At 41.7% G+C, this 22,667-nt stretch overlaps 1 protein-coding gene across 1 annotated transcript in view; it reads left to right on the top strand.

Annotated features, from left to right (window-relative positions):
* VTA1 (vesicle trafficking 1) overlaps nt 1-22,667 on the top strand; it is a 169,843-nt gene that overhangs the window by 80,014 nt on the left and 67,162 nt on the right. The window contains exon 3 of the mRNA XM_083176220.1: nt 20,996-21,123. Coding sequence (XP_083032346.1) covers nt 20,996-21,123 — 128 coding nt within the window. The remainder of the gene's footprint in view (nt 1-20,995; nt 21,124-22,667) is intronic.

Genomic DNA, 22,667 nt, shown 5'->3' with positions numbered 1-22,667 from the left:
TAGCTGAGCTCCAGGAGTGGATGAGTGCCAGTTGGCTGAGACTGAACCCAGATAAAACAGAAGTCCTGATGATAAATCACAGGACAAGACGGCAGCATAGCCAACTGACAGGTCTTAAGCTGGGGGGCACAGCACTAAAAAACTCTGATCATGTGCGGAATCTTGGTGTTGTCCTGGATAATGGCCTGACACTTAAACATCAGGTGTCAGCCACAATCAAATCCTCATTCTTTCATCTGAGAAACATAGCCAGAATCAAGCATTTAATTCCCTCAGAAGACCTTCCTAAAGTCATACATGCATTTATATCATCACGACTAGACTACTGCAATGCTCTCTACCTGGGTCTTCCAGCAAAAGAATTGCACCGCTTGCAGCTGGTACAAAATGCAGCCGCCAGACTATTAACTAACCAGCCCCGCTCCTGCCACATAACTCCCATTCTCTACGCCCTTCACTGGCTACCTGTAAAATGGCGAATCGTTTTCAAGATTGGCTTACTCACTTTCAAGGCCCTACATGACCAGGGCCCAAGGTACCTGCAACAGCTGCTGATCCCTTACTGTCCTACTCGATTACTACGTTCCACTGAAGAAGGACTACTAACAGTACCCAGAATCTCCCTGAATTCATCTGGGGGTCGAGCTTTCAACTTTGCTGCCCCAACTCTGTGGAACTCTCTTCCTCGCACAGTGCGAGAAGCGCCCACTATAGAATCCTTTAAAAATAGACTAAAGACATACTTATTTACTCAAGCATTTCACTGACATCTACTGTTAAGTTTGTTTTGTATTTCGAGCTGTAAAGACAATGTGTGAAGCACTTTGAGTCCTATTGGGAGAAAAGTGCTATATAAATATCATTATTATTATTATTATTATGATCCTAGAATCTTTTCATTTGTAAAGGAAAAAAAAAAACATCACAACATCTGTCCAAGTGTAGAATACTCACCAGGGTGTAAGAATAAGATATATTCTTATTTAATTCTGCTTCAGAATCCTCAACAATAGAAAGGCCAGATTAGACTAAAAACAATCTAAACCACGTTCTTTGGTACAGGTTGTTCTTCAGTTTTATCTGTTCAGACTTATGGGTAAAAATAAAGTATTTTAATGGCATACCACATCCTGTGGAGGCAGTCTGGTGGCATGTACCTACATGGCTTCCAATGGCACTGGGTCACTAGTGTTTCTTGATGATGTGACAGAAGCAACTGGATGATGTCTAAATGCAACCAAAGAGTTTTTAAAGGCAAAGAAGTGGAATAGTCTCCAGTGGCCGAGTCAGTCAGATGATCTCAACCCAATCAAGAATAAATGTCACTTTCTGAAGGCAATACTAAAGGCAGAAAGACTCATGAACAAACAACAATTAAACACATCTGCAATAAAGGCCTGGCAAAGCATAACAGAGGAGAAAAAACAGCATTTATTTACAGTTTCTTATATAGCGCAGCAGATTCCGTTGTGCTTTACAATTGTAGACTGTGATAAAATAAACTGGGTAACAACAGACAGACTTAGAGGTAGGAGGGCCCTGCTGCAAGCTTACAATCTATAGGACATCACAAGCATCTGGTGATGTCCATGGCTTCAGAGGATTCTCTGCAAAGTATTATTGTTAACATTTTATTATTATAGTTAATTTTATCCAATTACATTTTAGCCCCTAAAAACAGGGGACTGTTTATAAAAAGGGTTGCAATTCCTAAATACTTCATACAATATGTTTGCACAATCTCTTGTATGAAGCTGAAATCAATTGTGTGGAAATGTATGTCCGTTTCTGAACATACATGGATCTAACTGTATATCCTAGGTTTACATAAAACCATGTGATCAATTTTGATAACCCTGATCATAATATTTGATGTCAATGTTTGAAGAGGTTTTGGGCAAGCATTCTTTAGTAATGTAGGTCTTTCCTATCACTTTTGAGAAATTAGACGAAATTATATTTATTTGTGACTTTAGCAAAGTATTAAAGTACAGTATTAAAGTTTTAGGCAAGATTGTCAATTTATGGGGGTATTCAATATGCGATTCCGAATGTCGGAATTTTGGGCCATTTTCATCTGATCCGACAGTAATTTGCCAGTTTGAGTTCAATGTTCTGGCTGTCGTGTGGCGGAAAGTCCGGTGATCTGCGAAAACAGCCTCAGATTGTTGACTACAATGAAATTGACTATCCACGGCCGTTTCCGACAAAAGAGACCTGAGTTAAAAAAAATATATAATTAAAATTTATCATCCTTCAATGCTGTTGTTAACGGCAGAATTGAATAGGTGAAATATTGGCACTTATTGAATACCCCGATCTCTCTAACTGCTGAAACAGACTGATAGACAGACTTTTGTGACAGGTTTTGTTAAAGTTTAATCATACTGGCCAATGGAATCACCTCTGGTGGGTCCATAAAGTCTGCATTTGACAAAGCAGACCCTAGGCTTGACATGCCTACAAAATGGGGGTGGTCTTCACCCATTTTGTAGAATGATCCCAGTCGCCAACTCCATTCATCACCCCCCCCCCCCCCCCAACACTGCAGAACATCAATCATGCTGCAGCTATGGTGGGATTGTGAGCCACCACACAGGTTTTGTTCTATACATGCGCAGAACAGGATCCCCACCAATGGATTTGTGTGCAAGCTATTGGGTTTATGTATAAATCTGAATCAGGCCATAGATCAAAGAATTAAACTTTAAACAGAACAAAAATGTAAAGCAGAAGAGCATAATAAATAATAATGTAAAAGCTGTGTTTGCAGAACAAGGCATTTTCCATTCCATGCACACAGACCGCCAGCATTTGGTAAGCTGTTATTACTGCAATAAATCTTTTTCGCAGTTGAGTTATTGGATGACATCTATGGGACTTAATAACACTTCAGTATGTTACACAATGCAAGCAGGTTACTGTTGGGAGAATAAACTGTTCATCACCCCATAAATAACCAAAGATGAGTTATAGAAGCCCCGGCCGCAGACTAGTTTTATTTTCCACATGGACATATCAATGACAATCCAAGTTTTTCCCTCATGTCCATGGTGTCATTGGAAACCTATACGGAAAAACAAACCAATTGACTGTTCTTTTAAAGTCATTTATTTAGTGAATACAGTAAAATTGATGCTGTTTATTGTCTAAACAAACTATTCATACATTTCCCAGCTGCTTTCTATTAATCATATCTTATTATAGGGTTCAATATTCCATTTAGACAAGTGGAAAAAAATGGCCTGAATGTGTATACCAGAGAGAAATAGAGGGATATTAAATTAGAAGGAAACATTCTGTGACGGTGTCATTTTATTTTTGTCTATAATGAAATCTGGATTATCTGCATCCATTTTTTGTCTTTAATATTAAACATTATGAAGATCATGGTTTTAGTGCTTTGAAGATCTGTACTGTCAGAACAAGATACTACCTTATAAACATTTTAAAATATTTATGCCAAACAATTGTTTAATAAGGACTTTAAATACTTTTTTGTGTGTAGATGGTATTTAGGTTTTAATTGCTAGAGTAAATCTACATTCATATGTAATGTTTCGGTACTTCTGTACTTTCACGGCGCCAGCATGGCGCCGCGCGTCAGAGTCCCCTTGCGGGGCTCGCTTCGCTCGCCCACGCTGCGGGCTCGGTGGCTCGCTACGCTCGCCACGCTAATTAAAATCAACTCCATGCCAACATGGATAGTGGAGGTATGAACTATCCATGTTGGCATGGCATTAACTTAGTTTATTTTACTTAATTGGTGGCGAGCGTAACCCGGAAGTACGCGCGGCGCCATGCTGGCGCCGTTTTAACAGGGCAGTATTTAATGCTCCCGATTCACCGTTTTTTTTTTGCGACTCTGGCGGTTTTTTACTCCTTGCTGTTATTTTGTTTTCCTTGAAAATCTGATTCACCCTATTCAATGTTCACTGTTCGCAGAAAGCGACCAGTGAATGCCGGCCAGTTCTCTGTTTCATGCTCGCTGCAATTCGCTGGTGTATTTCAATGGGGTTATCACTGTGATTCGCAGAAAGTGTATTCAATGCTAGGATGGAGAACTGCTTTCAGCATGATTTTCGCCATGATTCACTGTTTTGCATTCAACATCTTTTTAAGGTGAACTGGAATGTGATCTTTTTAAATAAAGGTTTTTTTGGTGTAAAAAAAATCAGTAATTTTATTCTGTGAAAAGGGGCATGCTATTTGGATTCATGTGGTTTGCAGCACATGAATATATATTTAATTGAAAATTTTTTTTTTTACACATTACGCCAGCAGGGGGCGGGAGTCGCTCATTACACATTCACTGCATTAAATATGCATGGAGCGGGACCAGCACAGCGTGTCCCCTGCCAGCTCTCCCAGGGGCAGCTTTTGCTGCCTGTGTCCCCGGGAGCCCTCCTCCCCCACACATTCCGGCCCAGGCAGGTATGCTTCCATCCGTCCTCCCGACTCCCTGCAACATTTGGCGGGGGGGGGGGGAGGAGGGGTGTTAAAAATTGCCGTCAGGGGCAATGAGCCCCTGTGGCATTGAATAGGGGGAGAGGGAGGGCTGACAGCGAATGCTCCAGCCCTCTGGAATACGGCGATTGTGCAGCGAATCTTAAACCGGATTCGCTGCACATCGCGAAACGAAAAACATTGAATACTGGCAACAGTCTCAAAATTCTCAAATAGGTCATATTTTAAGAATTTGCTTTTATTTTAGCTGGTAAGTAAAACCAACATACACCACTTAAGTAATAAATGAATAAAACAAATAAACAGATGAGAAAATTTCTCTGGAATAGATTAGAGCTAAAATGATGCTTATTTTAGCCCCTTCTCTTGTGCACGCTGCAATTTCCTGCATTATCTTCCTACCGTGCCCATTTCACTTGGGAGCGGGCGGGATGTGGATGGAATACCCTCTTCCAGGGTGTGGGACTACACACAAATTTAATTGACTGTGGCAGAGACGATGCAATGTGAGCAGCTGCTGAAATATATTCTCATCCAAGGTATTAATATAAACTGTTTTGGCTTGATGTCGGCAGCCAGTAAATATCACTATATCTTGGGCTAAACACCTTGTCATGTATTCTGCTAATGAAGTTTGGCGCAAAATTATTTAGTCATTTAACAGCAAACGATCAGACAGAATGTGTACTAACAAACAAGATGGTTAGGTATAATTGTTTTATTCAGCGTATAATTAAAAATAAATGGTGTCGTAAACCACTCTTCCAAAAGGTTTTCTTTTTTTATGAACATTCTCTTTTCTGTTTGCCTCACGAATGTATAATAAACCAATTGTTTATTTAAAGTATATTGACAGTAATTTAACATTTTCAAGTACTCCTGTGTATATTTATATGCAATAATGCATGTAATCATTCTTTCATTTAGTTGCAGGTGTGAAATTTGTATCTAATATGATATATATATATATATATATATATATATATATATATATATATATATATATATATATATATATATATATATATATATATATATATATATATATATATATATACACACCAAAGAAGTATGCATATTCAATGCTTTCACAAACTCATCATGAAACTCAACAGAGGTCATTGGAGAGCCATGATGTTCTATGACTACAAAAGTGGCCTTTGACAGTAGGAGAGTTTTGAATAATTGTGAGCTGCTTTTGAGGAAGAAGCAGCACTGCGTTTAGGTGGTTTGCAGAATTTCAGTGTAGTAGCCAGTCCCTGGTTGACGAGGAGCGTTGTGGCCAACCGAAGTATGCCATCACTAAGGACATCATTGCTGCTTCGTGGGCCACATGCCAATGTGACTGTAGCCCAGCTACAGTCACTCCTGTTCTTCAAGTACTCACCACACCTTAGTGTGGATAGAGTATCAATTAGCAACAATTGGTAACATTAGTGTTTCCCCTAGGAATTTTTGGGGGCAGGGCGCCGCTATATGGGATGGGGGCAAACCGGGCCCGCCGACGTCATCGTTGTAGGCGTCCCTGGGCCGCCGCGCCATCAAAGGAGGCGTGCCCGGGCTGCCGCACCACCAAAGGAGGCGTGTCCGGGCCGCCGCGTCACCAAAGGAGGCGTGTCCGGTCCGCCGCGTCACCAAAGGAGGCGGGCCCGGGCCGCCGCGTCACCAAAGGAGGCGTGCCCGGGCCGCCGCGTCACCAAAGGAGGCGTACCCGGGCTTCCTCCGTCGTACAAGGGGGCAGACCTGGCCCCGCCGAAGTCCGTGAGCTGCCCGGGAAGCCTAGCGCCGCCGAGATTGCGGTGCCTGGAGCTTCCCCGGGCACAACATTAGTCAGGCAGCAGGCTCTTTTAGCGGGCGCTGCTGGAGGGGCAGGGCGCATTTTGCCCTTTAGAAATCGGGCAGGGCGCAGCGCCCCGCTAAAACAGCCTAGCGGGAACACTAAACATGACATGAACAATGTGATGTCTAGTACAAATATTATATGAATTGTCGACTAAGTCTTCACAATACTTATCATAGTCACAACTGAATACTTATATTAAAGTGCGTTTATGATATGACTAAAACTAGTACAACTCAATGCTCCTATGTCGCCGTAAATAACGGTGAGTGTGCATGTTTTTTGGAGAGTGGTGAACTTTTCTCTCCTATTTTGTGCTTCCCTGTATTCAGCTCTGTTGCTTCTCCAAAAATATTTTGCGAAGCTAACTCAGTTCACCCTGCACTTCTCCCCATTTCTGTTCAATGGGGATTTTAGTGTCTCTCTCCAAAAGTGTATTCAATGCACAAATTGCGAGTCCTGCTGGTTTCTTTTTTTAGAGAAGTTCTCCATTTTTCCCTCGGCATCTTTTTTAGGTGAACTGTAGGGTTATCTTTGTTAAAGTTGTTATTTTTTTTGTTTTTTTATGGCTTATAAATAAAAAAAAATGTACTCTAATGTATTTATTGCAAGTGCCATAATGCTGTAGTTCTATATTAATTTATTTGGAATTAATAAGTTATTTTAATGGTAACCAATAAGAAATCATTTTGGAATGCTCCTAGTAATTTCCCATGCTTTCCTCTCTTCTTCCTCACCTAACCCCCAAACAGGCTTTTAAACACGCTAACAATTATAAAATTTTTAATAAATTTAATAAAAACACAGGGCAAAGAAACAATGCTAAAAGCACAACACAAGGATAAAGGCCAAACAGAACAAAATACACCCGTCTGCACAAACCCAATTAAAATAGTCACACAGCCATTTGTTGTAAAATAAATACTGAACAAAACATTTACCTTTCTAAACCTTTGTAAAAAAATACAAGTCCACAAATGTGAGGAACACGCTGCTGAGAATATCCCAGTCTGACCAGCTCACGTGGAGAGCAGGAGATCACAGATGTCTCCAGTTACAGCTCTCCCATTTGAACTCGCATAATTATGCTAAGTTCACAAAAGGGGCCGGCGAGCTGGCCACACGTTGAATACTGAGGAAGTCAGAAATGAGGAGATAAGAAAAAGTGGTGAGCAGTTCAGCGAGATCACAGGGACACAGAACAGTGAGCGGTGAGCCAGACTCTCAAAAAACATGGAATACTCCTCACTGCAACCACTGGTGAGAACACTATGGGCCTTATTTTGGTTCATTCTTTCTGACAAAATCCTTCTTAGATGGGCAAAACCATGTGCACTGCAGGTGGGGCAGATGTAACATGTGCAGAGAGAATTAGATTTGGGTGGGGTTTTACTTCAAAGTGAGATCTATATTGCAGTGTAAAAATAAAGCAGTCAGTATTTTCCCTGCACAGAAACAAAATTACTCACCCAAATCTAATTCTCTCTGCACATGTTACATCTGCCCTCCCTGCAGTGCACATGGTTTTGTCCATCTAAGAAGGATTTTGTCAGAAAGAATGAACCAAAATAAGGCCCTATATTATTTATCATCCTAAAAGTGATTCCCTAGGACGCAGTGGAAATATACTGTACACAAAGTGCACACAACTTAAATTTTCTCACTTTTTTTTCAACACTTTATTCACTATTTTGTTCATTGAATGTTTATCTCGCTAGCTTCAAGCTATTTTTTTGTTTGCATTAATAAAAGTTACATTTTAACCTAGTCATTTGTTGAATATTATTACAATAAGTGCCCCATAATAGGAATACTTTTCTCTTCTTTCACTTTGTGCTAGGGTTTATAAAAACGCATATTTCTTAAAAAAACACAAAACCCTATAAAATTGAATAAGTTATACCTCTGTCCACTTGAGTGCACTATATGCATCTATGAAATAAAATATTGCCTTCATAGAACAGTATTATAACCATGAATGTTTTTTTGGTGGGTTTTTTTTGCAGAAAATTTAAGATAAAATAAAAAAAGTCTGGAATGGTTCCAGTTTATCTTTCCCTATTGTGTGCTATATTTTATTTCCAGAAGCAAACTATGCTCAGTGCTTGAAACACAAGTATCTTTATTTGCGTTATAATTAGACATCCTTTTTTTAAATGGATTTGACAGAATTTTAATGCTTGGTGTGAAAGTTGCTAAGCACCCTGCATACAGGAGCTCCAGATACTGCATGCAGCCTATGTAAAAATCGCGGGCATCGCGTCGGGGGCAATGTTAATGGTCGCGACCGACGCGATGCCCGTGATTTCTCCTTTGCCGGCAAAATGGACCTGATTTCAAAGGAAATCGGGTCCATCGCGGGCATCGTGTACCTTAACTTTAAGGTACACGATGCCCGCGATTGTGGCCGTGCTAGGATACAAGTACCCTTTTGATTTCCCACTCTGAACTTTATTTCATGGGGTGCCTCTGATATGGCACTATGCTTCAATGGAAGTGGTGTCTCACTTGATCTTCTTTGATGCTCCATAGAGCCAGATTTGATCAATTCTCAAGCAATGGATGCTTTGTAGTCCAACTGAGGACCTGATTCAGATTTGTAAGGAATTGTGCAGCTGCTGGGAAGCAGTTGGCATCTTTAGAAGGTAGGCAACTACTGCATGCAGATGCAAGATCCAAGTGCTACATTTGAAGAAGCATCCTTGTTTTGACATTCCAATGTATACAGAATATATTCAGTCTGTGTAAGAAGAATCTTACTCAGACTGGTCATATAATCCAGACTCCAGGGTCCAGAGAGTCTGCATTCGATGAAGCAGACTCTGGACTCCGCTTCCTGCTGGCATACACAGTGAGATGATACTGTTGGGCACTTGTGTATGTTCTCTACTTCTTATTTATTTGGAGGGTGGCATCCGTAGTGGCTGCTGGTGTGTATCGCATGCGGCGGCTATCCCTAGCGCTCGAGACAACCCTTTCTTTGGCATACACAGTATGGCTATTATATGGGGACACTATTTATTTTTGGCCTATATGCCGGGATAAGCCATGCACCCAGTATGGCTGTTTGTACTGCATAACTACTACTAAAGTTGACATCTACTTATCAACTGTGAATAAAATTGAGTATTTCAACAAAAAATCTACTACATTCTGCCCCAAACATTACTTTCCTTGAATTTATTTTTTGTACATGTTGTATTCAAGTAAAAAAAGAACAATGAAATGCGCGGTGCTGGTGAACTTTTTTCAGCCATTTAATTTTGACCTTTTGTAGGAATTAAAATCTAGGAGGTGTGCAATTCTGTGATTATTATTTTTATTATTATTATTATTATTATTCTAAAAGAGCAGTACATTAAAATAATTGTTTTGCCTGTGACTTTGTTGTATTTGAATATTAGTATGGAAAAATATATATTGTAGTTTGTTTATTAAGTAATACAGCTTCAGTTTCTTACCACTTTATCTTTAATCCTACACAGTTGATATCAAGGATATAAAACTTTTAAATTGTCTGTTACAGCTTGAATTAAAATTCATCACAAATCTACTTGAGTGTATTAAATGCATGTTTTTTTTTCTTGAGAACATTTAAATAAGATTTTTTTCCCGAATATCCAAATCCTACTTGGTCTGTTTGAAGCAGGGCAAGAACAAGGCCCCATTTTCATGTGCTTAAGGTCATCATTTACTGTTTACTCCTCCCTTGATACCAAGGGGCTCTGTACAAAAAACACTTAGGTAATTTTTAGTTTATATTTGTATCTTGAAACCCTGACCACAATGACCACACTGTTAAAGTGTATGGCTTCCAGGAATGTGCTCTATCCTTACTACTAGAGAGAAAAAATGTGTAGTGTCTTAGGCACTACTACTCCTTTTGCTGGTGAATAAATAGAATCACAGATTGATTTTAAATATAAAAAGAAATAAGTAAAAAGTGAACACCTACTGCAAATGATCTTATAGGATTTTGCAAAAAAATCCTAAAATAAAAGACTAAACAAAATCTACTGGGTAGGTCACTGCGACTGGTGTAGAAAACAGTGACATGCGGTGGTGGCAGTGAACAGAGAGGCACTGTCACAGCCAACACGGCACCCCCCACTGCCGATATCTGCTACCCTCCTGTGCCCGCAGCAGTCACCACGCAACGTCACTTCGTCCCCAAGAAAAAAATTGTACTCACCAGGCAGGGGAGAGGAGAGCTGGGGCACAGCACAGGGGAGCATAGAGCAAACCGGCACGGTCAGAAGCTTAAATGACAGGGGCTGCTGTGATTGGACAGCAGCTGGATCTTCTGTCCAATCACAGCATCCCCTGTCAATTAGACACTTCTAGAAGTGCTGCTTTTGGCATGATCTTTAATGGGCTTTTTTAGTCCACTGCTTAGCCTTGCTGCAAGCCCCGTCCCCTTCTTCATCCCCATGCAGTTCTTTGTGGAAGGCACGGTTATCGGTGCCTCCCAAACTAGTTTTAATACTTTAAACTAGTAAAATAATATAAAGAAAATACTTATGACACGTGTCAGGTATATTTGTTTGTGTTATTTTAAAACAAAATGACAGGGGAAGCACTGCCTCCCCTGACTGCACGTCCCTGGTAGAAAAGTAGATGATAAATATGGATATACTATACTGTATAGTATAAATGCACAGATATATGAGGAAATGGCTTGCCTTTACAAATGGTACAGTGCGTGCTCTTATAAAATTATTTGTTAATACAATTTATTAATATTCATTATTCTTACTATTACATGTGAAAAAAGTGTGTGTGTGTGTGTGTGTAATATACTGTGTGTATATGTATAGGAGATGTTTGAGTACTCTGTTAAGACCAAATGTAGTGCAGCGAGAGATTTTTCTGGGTGTAGTAGGCATAGGAGTATGTCGTCGGCAAATAGGCATATTTTATGTGGTATCCCTCCAATAGCTGGACCGACAATCTCACTACTTGATCTAATCCTTTCGGCTAAAGGTTCTATGGCCAACGCAAAGATAAGTGGTGACAAGGGGCAGCCCTGCCTAGTGCCGTTAGTAATCAAACACCTTCGCGGATGGGTACGAGTATAACGCAAAAATAGAGTCTAGGAACCTGCCTCCAAAACCAAACTTTAACATTACGGATCTGAGGTATCCCCAGTGTAGCCTGTCAAAAGCCTGTCAAAAGCATCTAGAGAGAGCAGCAATAGAGGTTCTTGATTCAGATCGCAACTCTCTAGAACATTAAACACCCTACGCGTATTGTCCGGGGCCTGTCTGCCTGGGACAAATCCCACCTGGTCAGCCGCCACCAGAGAGTGTAGCAGAGGGGATAACCTTTTAGCTATCATTTTTGCATAAAGTTTTAGATCCGTGTTCAGTAAAGCTATGGGGCGAAAATTCTGTACTGATGTGGGAGGTTTACCTGGTTTTGGAATCGCCACTATCCGGGCTTCAAGCATTTCTTTCGGGAAGCTTTTGGAAACTGAAGCACCGTTAAAAACTCCTAGCAATATAGGGGCCAATTCTGTCTTGAAGCATTTATAAAAGTTAGAAGGGTAGCCATCGGGGCCAGGGGCTTTATCACGTGGCAAAGCGTCGATGGCCGCCTCTACCTCGGACAAGGACCAGGGGGAGCACAGGGACAGACAGGTCTCGGAGTCCAATCTTGGGAGATCGATGTTGCCCAAAAAAGCTTCAATGTCGGCTGGAGCAGGTTGAGGAGTATTGGGATCCAAGTTTAGGTTATAGAGCTGGGAATAGTATTCCGGGAAGGTGTTTGCTATGTGGAAGGGATCCACAACCCTATTTCCCCGAGAGTTATGTATAAGATTAATTCTCGCCTTAGCTCTGTGGCCTCTCAATTTCCTAGCTAAGAGTCTGCCCGCTTTATTCCCAAAGGAGTAAAAATGCTGATTAAGTCTAGCTATATTCCGCTGAACTTCCTGAAGGGAGAAGGTATTCACCTTATCTCTCGCCAGCATAAGACTCCTGTATATAGATCTGTTAAGGGGGTCCGCCTTATGGTCAGATTCTAGTCTGGACAACTCCGCTTTGGCTAATACAAGCTCCCTAGCGTGGGCCTTCTTTAGTCTAGCTGCTGTTTGTATAGCGGAACCACAGACGACCGCCTTAAGAGAGCACCAATGGTTAAACACATTGGTGTCCTCTGGTTTGTTAGTAGAGGTGTACAGGGAGAGGGAATCCTGAATAGCTTGACGGGATTCCAAATGGGACAGTGCATGGTTACCCAGTCTCCAGGGGCCCGGAGTAACTCTATAAGAGCACTGGTCCCATGTAATTAATAAGGGGGAGTGGTCGGACCAAGTCATAGGCAGTATATCGACTTTATGTAGGGAAGCTAGCATCCATCAATCCGCGAGTATGACTGATGTGGGTGGGAAAAAAAAGGTATAGTCCCTAACCGCAGGATGTTTGCACTGCCTTTTTTTAATATTGGTTATAAACAGAATCTGATGCATCAGATTTTGCAAAGCTACAAAGTTAAACACCTTTATGTTTTTGAGAGTCAGTACAGGATTGGCCAGATGGAAAGACAACAAATGTAGCATTACCAATCACCAACATAACAGTAATGCCAGCGCCGGTAACTGTGTGTGCACACTAACAGACCAAAGCTTCAACTGCTCTGCAGGGAGCGATCTAGTGGCCCTCGGAGAGCAAAATACTTGAAATCCACCCATAGAGGTGAGGAGCAGTGTTAGCCTTTTATTGTATAGGATTTTGGATTAAACTCTCTCTGAATTTATATGAGTGTACTCAGGTGAAATTATAGCATGTATGCTTTTTACGACTTGTTAAAACCTTCCTTTATAGGTAATGGCCCCCATACATCAGGCTGCCCGATTTCCTTTAATATTAATAAATATAAATATAAAAAGAAACACAAACAAAACCAAGAATATTGTTTTAAATGGTATTTCTACTTTTAATACCTCTTTATGTCATGTGGAACATTTTAACCTCCACATTGGTTCTCACAGAAAAGCATTGTAGTTTGCAGGGGGATGCCAGAAACCAAGTAAACACCAAAAAGAAAAGTGAGCAGTGCTGTAATTGGGGTAAAATGATAGTCAATTGGTTGATCTATCACAATTATTTAATAACTACTAAGCAATAAAAGGTACATTTACCAGTAATACAAGTTAATATCATAAGAATTGGGTCTAATCATAGAATCATCAAAATAAAATTGCTAACTGTTCCTCACCAACCATCAACCTCTGACGTAATAGAGAGTCCCGGATATGGAGGTCCAAGGGGAAAAGCTTGTTTCCTTAGCATGAGTCCTGGGGGAGAACCACTGTTGTTGGAAAAGGGTGCTGGAATAAAGTGACGTCCTCAACCTCCTGGAGTAACAATGCAATGAGATTTTGAATCCAAAGTTGGAAATCAGGATGGGGTATCCAAAAGGAAATGTCTGGGTTCAGTAATCCAGGAATGAATGGTTGGAGGGATGTAGCAAGGGTTTACCTTACGCATTTCGCTACACCTGGTAGCTTTATCAAAGGATGCCAAAAACCCTACCATTGGCCCAGTCTCTGCCTAATGGGGGTAGGGGGGAATAAATAGGTGGCATAGAGAATAGTGTTCCCTCTAGAAATGAGGGCAGGCAGGGCGCCGCTGCACGGGGGCAGTGCAAGGGGGGCGGACCGGGCCCGCCAACGTCACAGTTGTGGGCGGTCCCGGGCAGCCGACATCACAAAAGGGGCGTGCCCGGGCCGTGACGTCATGAAAAGGGGCGGGCCCGGCAGCCGCCGTCACTAAAGGGGGCATGCACGGCCCCGCCGAAGTTACCGTGCTGCCGGGGAAGCGCTGGGAATTGCCGTCTAAGGCGGCGCTGCGCTTCCCCGTGCACACAGCCAGGGCAGGCACCAGGCTGTTTTAGCGGGGCGCTGCTAGCAGGATAGGGTGCATTTTGCCCGGTAAAAATCGGGCAGGGCGCAGAGCCCCGCTAAAACAGACTAGCGGGAACACTAGAGAAATGACTCCCCCCACCCCATCCCTGTATCAAAGTGAGAGTTTTGTCAGTTAATGCCAAATCTCCAGTTTTTTTTAAATCATTTACACTGCAAAATCAAATTGGTTGCCGCTTTAAAGAAACCTGGAGATTTATTAACAAATCTCTCACTTTCTGAATATCGTATCCTATTACATATTACCCAATGTCTAGTTTGTATCCACCTTAGCCCAAAAATAAGATTTCCATTGTTAGTTGCAATATCTACTCTCATGCATAGCTGTTTTTTTTCCTTTCACAATGGGGAGCATGAATCTGTTTGTAGAACAGATGAGCATAAAGGTATTGCAATGCATAAAGGTTGTAAGGAATTAGAATTATCACATAGGTTTTCGAAACCATCAAGAAGCGTTTTAGTTACTACTAGCTGGTGATTCAAGAAAATAATTAGCAGTAGTAATTTGTATACCGAAAATATAAAATATCATAATTTTAAATATATCATTTGAAATACATACATACATACATACATTGGATACATTCAGCGGTGGCTTCTACCTTATAGTAGAAGAGGGGCTTCCAATGGCCATGATGCCCGCAGCCACCCCACACTCGCTGCTGCTCCCTGCCAGTCCCAGCCACCGCTGAGGTCCCAGCACCTTAAAATGATGACAAACAACGGCATCGGTGCATATGCAGTACTGACTTAGGCAGCAGCCCTTAGATGTCAATCACGATCCCGGCACCTGTACAATACAGATGACAGGCATCGTGACAGGCATCGGGACCGGCGCATACGCAGTGCCCACCTAGGTACTGCATAAATGTATGTCCCTGGTTCTATCGGCTGCTTTGGCTGCAGCCCATAGAAGCCAAAGTGGCGGTGACTGGCAGTTTGGACTTCCAATATATGTAACCACTTGTAAAACACAATACATAAACAAGCCCTGGCGGTTATCCGTGTCTTTTCTTCATCAGTACTGTATATCTTACAAACTGTTTTGGGGCTCATCTACATTCGAATGCAAGTCATTTTATGACATGCCTCCCAGATGTAGTAGTACATGTTCATGCTTCTAGGTGTCAAAATATGTGCTAAAAATGCAAGTCTCGCTCACATTTGTTATAAAAATTCTGATAAGTGTGTGTGTGTGTATATATGTGTATCTATATGTGTGTGTGTATATATGTGTATATATGTATGTATGTGTGTGTGTGTGTATGTATATATATATATATATATATATATATATATATATATATATATATATATATATAGTGAGGCAAAAAAGTATTTGAACAGCCACCGATTGTGCAAGTTGACCCACTTAAAAATATGAGAGGTCTGTAATTTCCATCATAGGTACACTTCAACTGTGAGAAACAGAAGGTGGTAAAAAAGCAGGAAATCAAATTGTATGATTTTTAAACAATTTATTTGTATACTCAAAAAGTTAAACTCAATACTTTTGTAATATAACCTCGGTTGGCAAACACAGAGGTCAAACGTTTCCTGTAGTTCTTGACCAGGTTTGCACACACTGTAGCAGGTATTTTGGCCCACTCTTCCATGTAGATCTACTCTAGATCTGTCATGTTTTGGGGCTATCGCCAGGCAACATGGTCTTTCAACTCCATCCACAGATTTTCGATTGGGTTGAGGTCTGGAGACTGGCTAGGCTACTCCAGGACCTTGAAATGCTTCTTACGGAGCCACGCCTTAGTTGCCTGGGCGATGTGTTTACAGTTATTGTCATGCTGGAAGACCCAGCCATGATTCATCTTTAATGCTCTTACTGAGGAAAGTAGGATTTGGGCCAAAATCTCACAATACATGGCCCCGTTCATCCTCTTCTTAATACGGATCAGTTGTCTTGTCTCCTTTTCCACTCCCATACTTCACAGTGGGTATGGTATTTTAGGGATGCCACTCATCATTCTTCTACCTCCAAACACAGCGAGTGGTGTTTATTCCAAAAAGTCCTATTTTGCTCTCAGCTGACCACATGAAATTCTCTCAATCCTCCTATGGATCATCCAGATGGTCACTGGCAAACTTTAGACGGTCCTGGAAATGTGCTGGCTTAAGCAGGGGAACCTTTCGGGCACTCCAGGATTTGAATCCATGACATAGTGTAGGGGTGGCCAACCGGTCAGAGGTAAAGATATGAAAAATATCTGTAGCCAAGCTAAAGAGCCAACAACACGCGCGTGCCAAAAAAGGGGTGTGGGGGGGGAGCAGGAGGTTAAAAGAATTGAGACAATCATTACTTCTTAAAGGTTGCACTGTGCCTCCCCCAGTATAATCTGCACTGTGTACCGCCACTGGTGGTGCTGGGTCTCCACAGCAGCACCGGGACTCCTCTTTAGCACCGGGTCTCCATAGCAACGCTGGGACTCCTCTTAAGCTCTGGGTCTCCTCTTCAGTGCCAGGTCTCTACAGCAACGCCGGATCTCATCAGTGCTGGCAGCCACCAGTCTCCCTGTCGCCAGGGCCGGGTTTCCAGCACACCACAGTGCTGGCAGCAATACTTCTCACCACTTCTATGTTTGTGCCCGGACAGCTTCACAGAGGTAGGAAGGGGAACAGAAGAGAGGCTACATTTCCTGGAATGGCTCCTCCCCTACAGCCGCTTGTGGGGGACTGAGAGTCAGGGGAATGGGCAAGGTCGAGGTATGGTACAGGCAGCGTTGCTACAAAAAAATATCAAGGGTGCAGGGGAATGTCTGCTGAGCCCTCAGGCCCCCCAAAGGCCCGGGCCCCATAGCAGCTGCACCCTCCATAGTTATGCCACTTCTAGAGCCCCCCCTCCATCGCACCCCTGTCTCCTCCCCCCCCCCATCACCTTTGCTCCGGCGTATGCCGGAGCTCCCCTGACCCAGCCGCCATGCCGCCAGCTGTCACTCATTTTACAGCAGCAGTGATGTCGGCGGCAGGCTCGGGTATGTTCGGCGCGGCTCGGGGTGGACTCGGGAGCGCTCAGGCACCCAAGTCCTCCTGAGCCGCCGCGAACATCCACCACCCTGCTGCCAACGTCACTGCTGAATGTGACAGGCAGAGGGGGCAGCGGCGTACAAACGCCGGAGCGGAGATGAGTGGGGGGGGGGGGGCAGGGGGGGCTTCCAGGAGCCAAACTTTAACAGGGGGAGAGCCACGGGTTGGCCACCCCTGACGTAGTGTGTTACTAATGGTAACCTTTGTGACTGTGGTCCCAGTTCTCTTGAAATCATTGACCAGGTCCCCCTGTGTAGTTCTGGGCTGATTCCTCACCATTCTCAAGATCATTGATACCCCATGAGGTGAGATCTTGCATGGAGCCCCAGGCTGAGTCAGATTGTCAGCTTCTTAAAGAAGAAGTAATTGGTCTGTGAGAGTCAGAAATCTTGCTGGTCGGTAGGTGTCCAAATATTTATTTTCTGCAATAATATACAAATAAGTTGTTTAAAAATCATACAATGTGATTAAATGGGATTTTTTTCCCCACTTTCGGTCTCTCACAGTTAAAGTGTACCTATGATAGAAATGACAGACCTCTCTCATCTTTTTAAGTGGGTCAGCTTGCACAGTCGGTAGCAGTCCAAATACTTTTTTTGCCCAACTGTATACGCCACCATACATCGAGGAGATTTGGTCCGATTTCGACCAATTGCCCCTTTAAATCGGACCAAATCTCCTCTCCCTGACATGCCGTCGGGTCCGATGCGCGTGCACACCGGACCCGACAAGGTGGTCGGACCGGCAGGCCATCCGACCACCCGTTCCTCCAGGCGGCGAAGCGGGCGGTAAGCAGGGACGCATGCGATCCATCACAGCGGATCGCATGCGTCCCTGCCGCCGGGTATCGGGTGTCTGTACACTGCTGCGAGACGTCGCAGGCAGTGTATGGGCACCTTATGTCCTATTTAAGGTAACCATTACAGGACATTATGATGAATAAAAATTCATATTTTGACAATTCACTTGGCACTTAAAGAGTTAAACTATAATGGCTTTTCACGAAGACATTAAGCTTAAAGCATGTTGGAATATTACTTCAATGCTTTGGGGTAAATGCAAAATTCAGCTTCTGTTTTCAGACTTCCAAGTATCTAAAAAAAAATCTGTGTATGAAGTTTGCATAGCTGCACGTATTTACTTTGCAGAATTTGTTAAGCTTCAGGTGTTTACACTTCAGTGCAAATCTCTAGTGGCCCAATTTGGCCATCCCACTGTTTTTTTTTTTTTCATAGGAAGAGGTTCCAGAGATTTTAATATTGTAAATGTCTAGCCTGCGAAAGGGATTTTTGTTCATGTAAACTTGCTAGAGAAAACATAAGCAATCCGGTGCTGAAAGCCCCCATTTAAAGGCTCTTGGCAGTTAAAAACTGGAGACCTGTGTGATGTGTGATAATCCTGTTTTTTGTTTTCAATGAAATAACTGGAGATTTCCTCTACTGTGAACAGTATGTCTATTTATGAGCGCTTAGTCCACCTGTTGTAACTCTGCTGGTGTTATTTGCTTTTATATTTTATTAGGAAACCTGAGGCTTCTTGTATATACTATAGCGATGTCTTTTTAAAAGATGTCTTTGAATTACTGAAACATCAATCTATTTAATGATTGGGTGACTGATCCAGTTTTTGCAGTGCTCTTGTGTCTAGACATCTGAAGAATGGACATTGGGGTTACGGAATATATGAAAACATAATTTAAATGTGATGAATCGATTTTAAAATATATCTTTTGTACATGACTGGAAACTGTGACTAGTATTCATAATGGTAACATTAAAGCCCCACACATATACGATGGCACTCCCATTTCCCCGATCCATCAACTGTGCTGATCAGCGGACATCGGTGATCAGTGATCTGTAGAGAAATTGGGTAATTTCTGCTTGTTAGAAAACTTGCCTTAATGTTTGGCTCAAGATCGGCATATCCTGAAATTCAAAATGTTGAATTTCCCCGTCAGAAGAGTCCGAGGATCGCAGATGTATGCCGTGGTGCATGAAGGGCAAGTTTGGAGTACCCAGAAACTCCGTTTGATGGACCAAGCTTTTTCCTCCGATGTAGATAGCTTATAGATGTAGATAGATGTTGGTATAATTACTCTCTGAATCGCATTTACAAGTCACACGCCTCTCAGAATGCAGCAGTACATACCTGCGCTTATACTGTAGGTGTTACTTACACTATCTCACTGAAATGCTTTTTCAAAAGTAGACCAGTATATGCTAATTTAATCCCCCTATTATTGCTAAGGTAACAAAACAAAAAAGACTGCAAATGAAAAATGTAATTTTTTTTTGTGTACAGTGTAGTGCAGTTCCCAGACTTTCTTGAATCACAGCATTTTTGTCAAGGCACTCCTAGTCCAAAAGTTTCTTATTGTTAAATTCTAAAAATAGTATGAAGTACTTTTTGCTTACTTGTCACCCTTATGTTGCACATATTTTAAAATTGGTAGTTACTAGCACTAGTTTTTCCTATCACTTTGGCCATAAATATTTTATTTTGTTCCTAGACCACCAACCCAACGCACCCCTGCAAAAGCTTCACGACACCTCGGTGCAGACATACAGTACAAAACAGAAAGAACTGGTAGTACAAAAGTCATACTTATCAATGAACAACAGTATGCATGCTAATGTTCATGAAATAAACAAATACATTTATTACCATTAAAATAGTTATTCTTTTTTATGGTAATGTACAGAAATGAAATTGGGCTCTAGCAGGGTTTCTTGGTTGATAATCCATAATAAATTATAATAAAAGAAACACAAATTGTATAAATGAATCCATAACACTATTTCAAACCAAGTGTCTGATATTTTTCTGTTTATTTTACAGTGGTTCTTGTTACATTTTAAAGTGTTATGCGCTTTCAATAACTTAAAAAGTGCATGTGCTATGTAGTGTTTTATGTTTGCTAGTAAGCTCGCTCAAAGCAAAAGCTTTGAAAGCTAGTCTGCTACCTTCTGTGTTTGTGCATGTGTGAGAAAGAGATGTAGTTTCACTCTCTGCCAGCAGAAGGCTGTGTTTCGGAGACTCACGGACACTAGATATCCATATGGTCCAGCACTCCCAATAACGTAGCAATACGTCGTCGGTGCCCCCGCAGCGGTAGATGCAGTATAGTAATACAGATGGCGCGGCACTCGTAACCTTGTCAGTAGAAACCAGATAGAAGCCGTCTTGCTATCAACGTTTCAAATTTTATTTGTCATCAGGATCACATCCTGATGACAAAATTTGAAACGCTGATAGCATGATAGCAAGAAGGCTTCTATCTGGTTTCTACTGACAAGGTTACGAGTGCCGCGCCATCTGTATATATATATATATATATATATATATATATATATCTCTCTCTAAGGTGAGACCAGTTTATTTATCGCGTGCCGCCATAACCCACGTATGTTTAGCTCCAACCTCGGAGCATTGGATTTGCACCGGCCTGATGTTATGTTGAGGAGTGCTACTCCGGACGTGTGTGTGTGTGATATATATATATATATATATATATATATATATATATATATATATATATATATATATATATATATATATATATATATATATATATATATATATATATATATATATATATATATATATATATATATATATGAGAGATCATAGCATTGTTTTCTTTTAGAAATTGTTTACTGTACTAGAAACAGCCAATGCTTTCTTTAAAAGCCAATTTAATTATATATATTTTTTTATTATAGCTAAAGAAGCAGTTGGGCGATTGTGACTCCATTACTCAGGAAATAGTTGGCAGTGCCCATGTGGAGAATTATGCACTAAAAATGTTCCTGTATGCAGACAATGAGGATAGAGCTGGCAGGTTCCATAAGTAAGTAACCACAGGTAATATTGTATCAAAGGATTCAAGCTTCTCAATTCCAGTCCTCAGGACACACTAATGCTGGGTACATTAGATCCAACGACACGTGTACAGTCTCTGCACAAGCCAGCAGAGGTTGACAGTGCAGCTGGGCAGACAGTCATGGCTCCTCTGTCAGTGTGTATGCAGAATAAACTGTCAGATTTGTCTGCAGATCAGTTATTCCTCCATATAGATTTTTTGGTGTGTACTCTGCTTTAAGCTGGGTACACACGGGCCCTTATTCTGGTTCACTTGCAAAGGCAAATTCCTTCTCGAATGTACAAAACTACTGTATGTGCACTACAGGTGGGGCAGTTGTAACATGTGCAGAGAGAATTAGATGTGGGTGGGGTGTGTTGAAACTGAAATCTAAAGTGCAGTGTAAAAATAAAGCAGTCCGTATTTACTCTGCACAGAAACAAAATAACTTACCCAAAATCTAATTCTCTCTGCCTCACCTGCAGTGCACATGGTTTTGTCCATTTGAGAAGGAATTTGCCTTTGCGAGTGAACCAGAATAAGGGCCTATATGTATGTATGCGCTCCATAAGCGATATCTTGTACCCAGCTTAACAGTGTAACCTGGTTGGATCACAGGTGTGTTCATTACTGACTGACATGTTTTATTTTTAAGACCAAACAGGTGGTTCTAATTAATGTCACATGATTCTATTGTGACCCTTGGAAAACATGCATTGTTCATCCAAGGAAGTATGGGTTGTTAGGTCGACCACTATGAGAAAGACTAACATGCAAGTCGACCAATTGACTGTCGACCAATAGTGGTTGACCATTTGGCTGTCAACATAGACACTGTTGACCTAATGACCGCTCTACAGGATTATTTTCACTTGGTTTAGGCCCTTGATGGCTAACCTTGACACCAGATGTTTTTAAACTTCACATCCCAGCATGCTCTGCTTCAGTTTTGCTTTTTTCGGCATGCGAAGTCCGATGCCGAGCATGACGGGATGTGTAGTTCAACAACAGCTGGAGTGTCAAGGTTAGCCATCAAGGGTTTAGGCTGAATTTGTTAGAATTTTTCTTGATATATATCGTAATATTTTACGTGTAATGCACTTGATTGCATTAAAGAATCTGCATACATATGTACAGTATATCATATATATCTCCTATGTTATGGTCCGGATGCAGTTAGCCGTAGCAATTTACAGTGGTTATGCCCTGTCTGGGGCTCTTCAATTGCATTCCACAACCTAAAAGACAAATTCACAGATGTGCCATATTCATCTATGGGTCATATGTAGCAACAGATATTTCTGAGCGTTTTAGCAGGGTACCATTACACATATCTATATAAAAGCACAACGGTTATCTTTGACCAGCAATCACGTTAAAAACATTGCAGGGACAGACTCCTATCAGTGCCCCTATCCATGTTTGCATAGCTCCCAACTTTTAGAAATAGGAAATAGGGACAGGACTCTTGTATGTAGCTGGCCATGCGCTCCCAAAAATAGGGGCATGGCCTTGGCAAAGGGGGTTTGGCT

This window comes from Crinia signifera, chromosome 3 (assembly GCF_055691185.1).
Source record: "Crinia signifera chromosome 3, ASM5569118v1, whole genome shotgun sequence".
Classification (NCBI taxonomy): Eukaryota; Metazoa; Chordata; class Amphibia; order Anura; family Myobatrachidae; genus Crinia; species Crinia signifera.
This window is presented reverse-complemented; position numbering and strand designations above follow the sequence as displayed.